General features: G+C 33.8%; 1 protein-coding gene across 1 annotated transcript; it reads left to right on the top strand.

Moving 5' to 3' along the window:
- Positions 1 to 409: 409 nt before the first annotated feature.
- LOC120153713 (40S ribosomal protein S27-2-like) lies at positions 410 to 1,327 on the top strand. The gene is made up of 4 exons (XM_039165617.1): positions 410 to 494; positions 668 to 769; positions 867 to 895; positions 992 to 1,327. The coding sequence occupies exons 1-4, from the start codon at positions 492 to 494 to the stop codon at positions 1,116 to 1,118; spliced, it is 261 nt and encodes an 86-aa protein (XP_039021548.1). The 5' UTR covers positions 410 to 491; the 3' UTR covers positions 1,119 to 1,327.
- Positions 1,328 to 1,656: the final 329 nt, after the last annotated feature.

The following is a 1,656-nucleotide window of genomic DNA, read 5'->3' as shown; positions in this document are numbered from 1 at the left end:
TTAACCTTGCTTAGTATTTCCTCAATCTTGTACTGGTAGCAGAGTTGGTTATTTATATATAGGGAATTGAAAATCTTATTTCTTTAGGAGTAAATAGTATTTAGACATATGGGTTTATCTAAAAACTGTTAACTATTTTTTAAATCTTGTGAAATTAGAAAAGATAAAAAAAAATGATTTATAAATTTAAACAAGTAATTGTTTTATTGATAATGAGACATCAGAATTTCGTAATGTGTAGGTCTTAATAAATATAAAATGATTTAATATATTTTATTTCATAAATATATCAATCCATACATTGAACAAAACAAAAATATTAATTTTATATACCAATATTTTTAAAAATTATTGAAAAATAATTGTAAATAGAATAATAGTAAAAATTTATATATGGGGAGGCCCAAAATTCCAAATCCCCAACCCTAAAACTAAAATCATTCCTCAGCGGCGCTGTCGACCTTCAAGCTCTCATTCCGCAAAACGCAAACATGGTAAATCTCCCTCTATGCTTTCCTCTTCATCTTCATTTTAGGCATTTCCATCTGTTCACGTTATTTTTCAATTTTCAGGCTCTGTTTTTGCCTTTCTCTTATTGTTTTTAACCCATTAATATTGGAATCCGCTTTGTTAATGTTTTTATGTTGTTATATTGGTGTGATTTTAGGTTCTTCAAAACGATGTCGATTTGTTGAATCCTCCTGCCGAGCTCGAGAAGAAGAAGCACAAGCTCAAGCGTCTCGTTCAGTCTCCCAATTCCTTCTTCATGGTAGTATGTTTAGCATTTTCTTTGCTTTTCATGCCATAATTTGTTCTATATTGTGGGTTAACTTGGTACTCCTCTGTTTTTTTTTGCCCTCTCGAAGGATGTCAAATGTCAAGGCTGCTTCAATATGTAAGTTCACATTGGTATTTTAGGTTACTGTTGGTTTTAAATAGAATTTTCTCAAGGGATATTTAATGTAAATTTCTGGGTTGTTTTTAATTGCAGAACGACCGTATTTAGCCACTCTCAAACTGTGGTGGTGTGTGGAAACTGCCAGACGGTTCTATGCCAGCCGACTGGTGGGAGAGCTAGGCTCACCGAAGGTTGCTCTTTCAGGAAGAAGGGAGACTAAATCTGATCTCAATGCAACGATTGGAGGATGAGTTTCGTATGTTCCCGGTCTGGTTATCTTTTTGATGTGTTAAAAATGTCTTTGTTTTAGCAGCAGATTAAGGGATTTAGAAAGACTATATATCTTTTTGATGTGTTTTATATGTGCTACTGTTCTCAATTTAGTGGCGTTCTGTTTTTTGTGTGTTTTAATGAATGTGGAGTTGCATTTGATTGGTGTTCTGTTTTTTATATAATTATTTCTGTGTTGGCTCTGGATAGAATTTGCCCAAAATTGTTCCGACTACATGTTTTACATTATAAAGAATTTGGGTTTGACATAGCTGAACTTGATGTGCTATTGGAGCTTTGCCTGTTGTGGCCTGATTTTCATGTAACGATTGAGAGAGTGCGAGAATATAGAGTAGTGAAGCTATTAGCCGAGTAGATTACAACTTGGTTTTAGTTTTGATTTAAGGTTTCCTTATGGCCAAATGAATGTTGCAGCTTCGGTGCACCACAAGCTTGATACTGTTTTGATCATAGGTTCTGTTAAGCTG

Source organism: Hibiscus syriacus, unplaced genomic scaffold (assembly GCF_006381635.1).
Source record: "Hibiscus syriacus cultivar Baekdansim isolate YM2019G1 unplaced genomic scaffold, ASM638163v2 tig00111105_pilon, whole genome shotgun sequence".
Taxonomy (NCBI): Eukaryota; Viridiplantae; Streptophyta; class Magnoliopsida; order Malvales; family Malvaceae; genus Hibiscus; species Hibiscus syriacus.
This window is presented reverse-complemented; position numbering and strand designations above follow the sequence as displayed.

Bases quoted from the DNA above. Each gene is read 5' to 3' on its own strand.
- LOC120153713 (XM_039165617.1), top strand. The intron at 770-866 runs GTAGTATGTTTA...GCCCTCTCGAAG, and splicing joins CTCCCAATTCCTTCTTCATG to GATGTCAAATGTCAAGGCTG. The intron at 896-991 runs GTAAGTTCACAT...TTTTAATTGCAG, and splicing joins TGTCAAGGCTGCTTCAATAT to AACGACCGTATTTAGCCACT.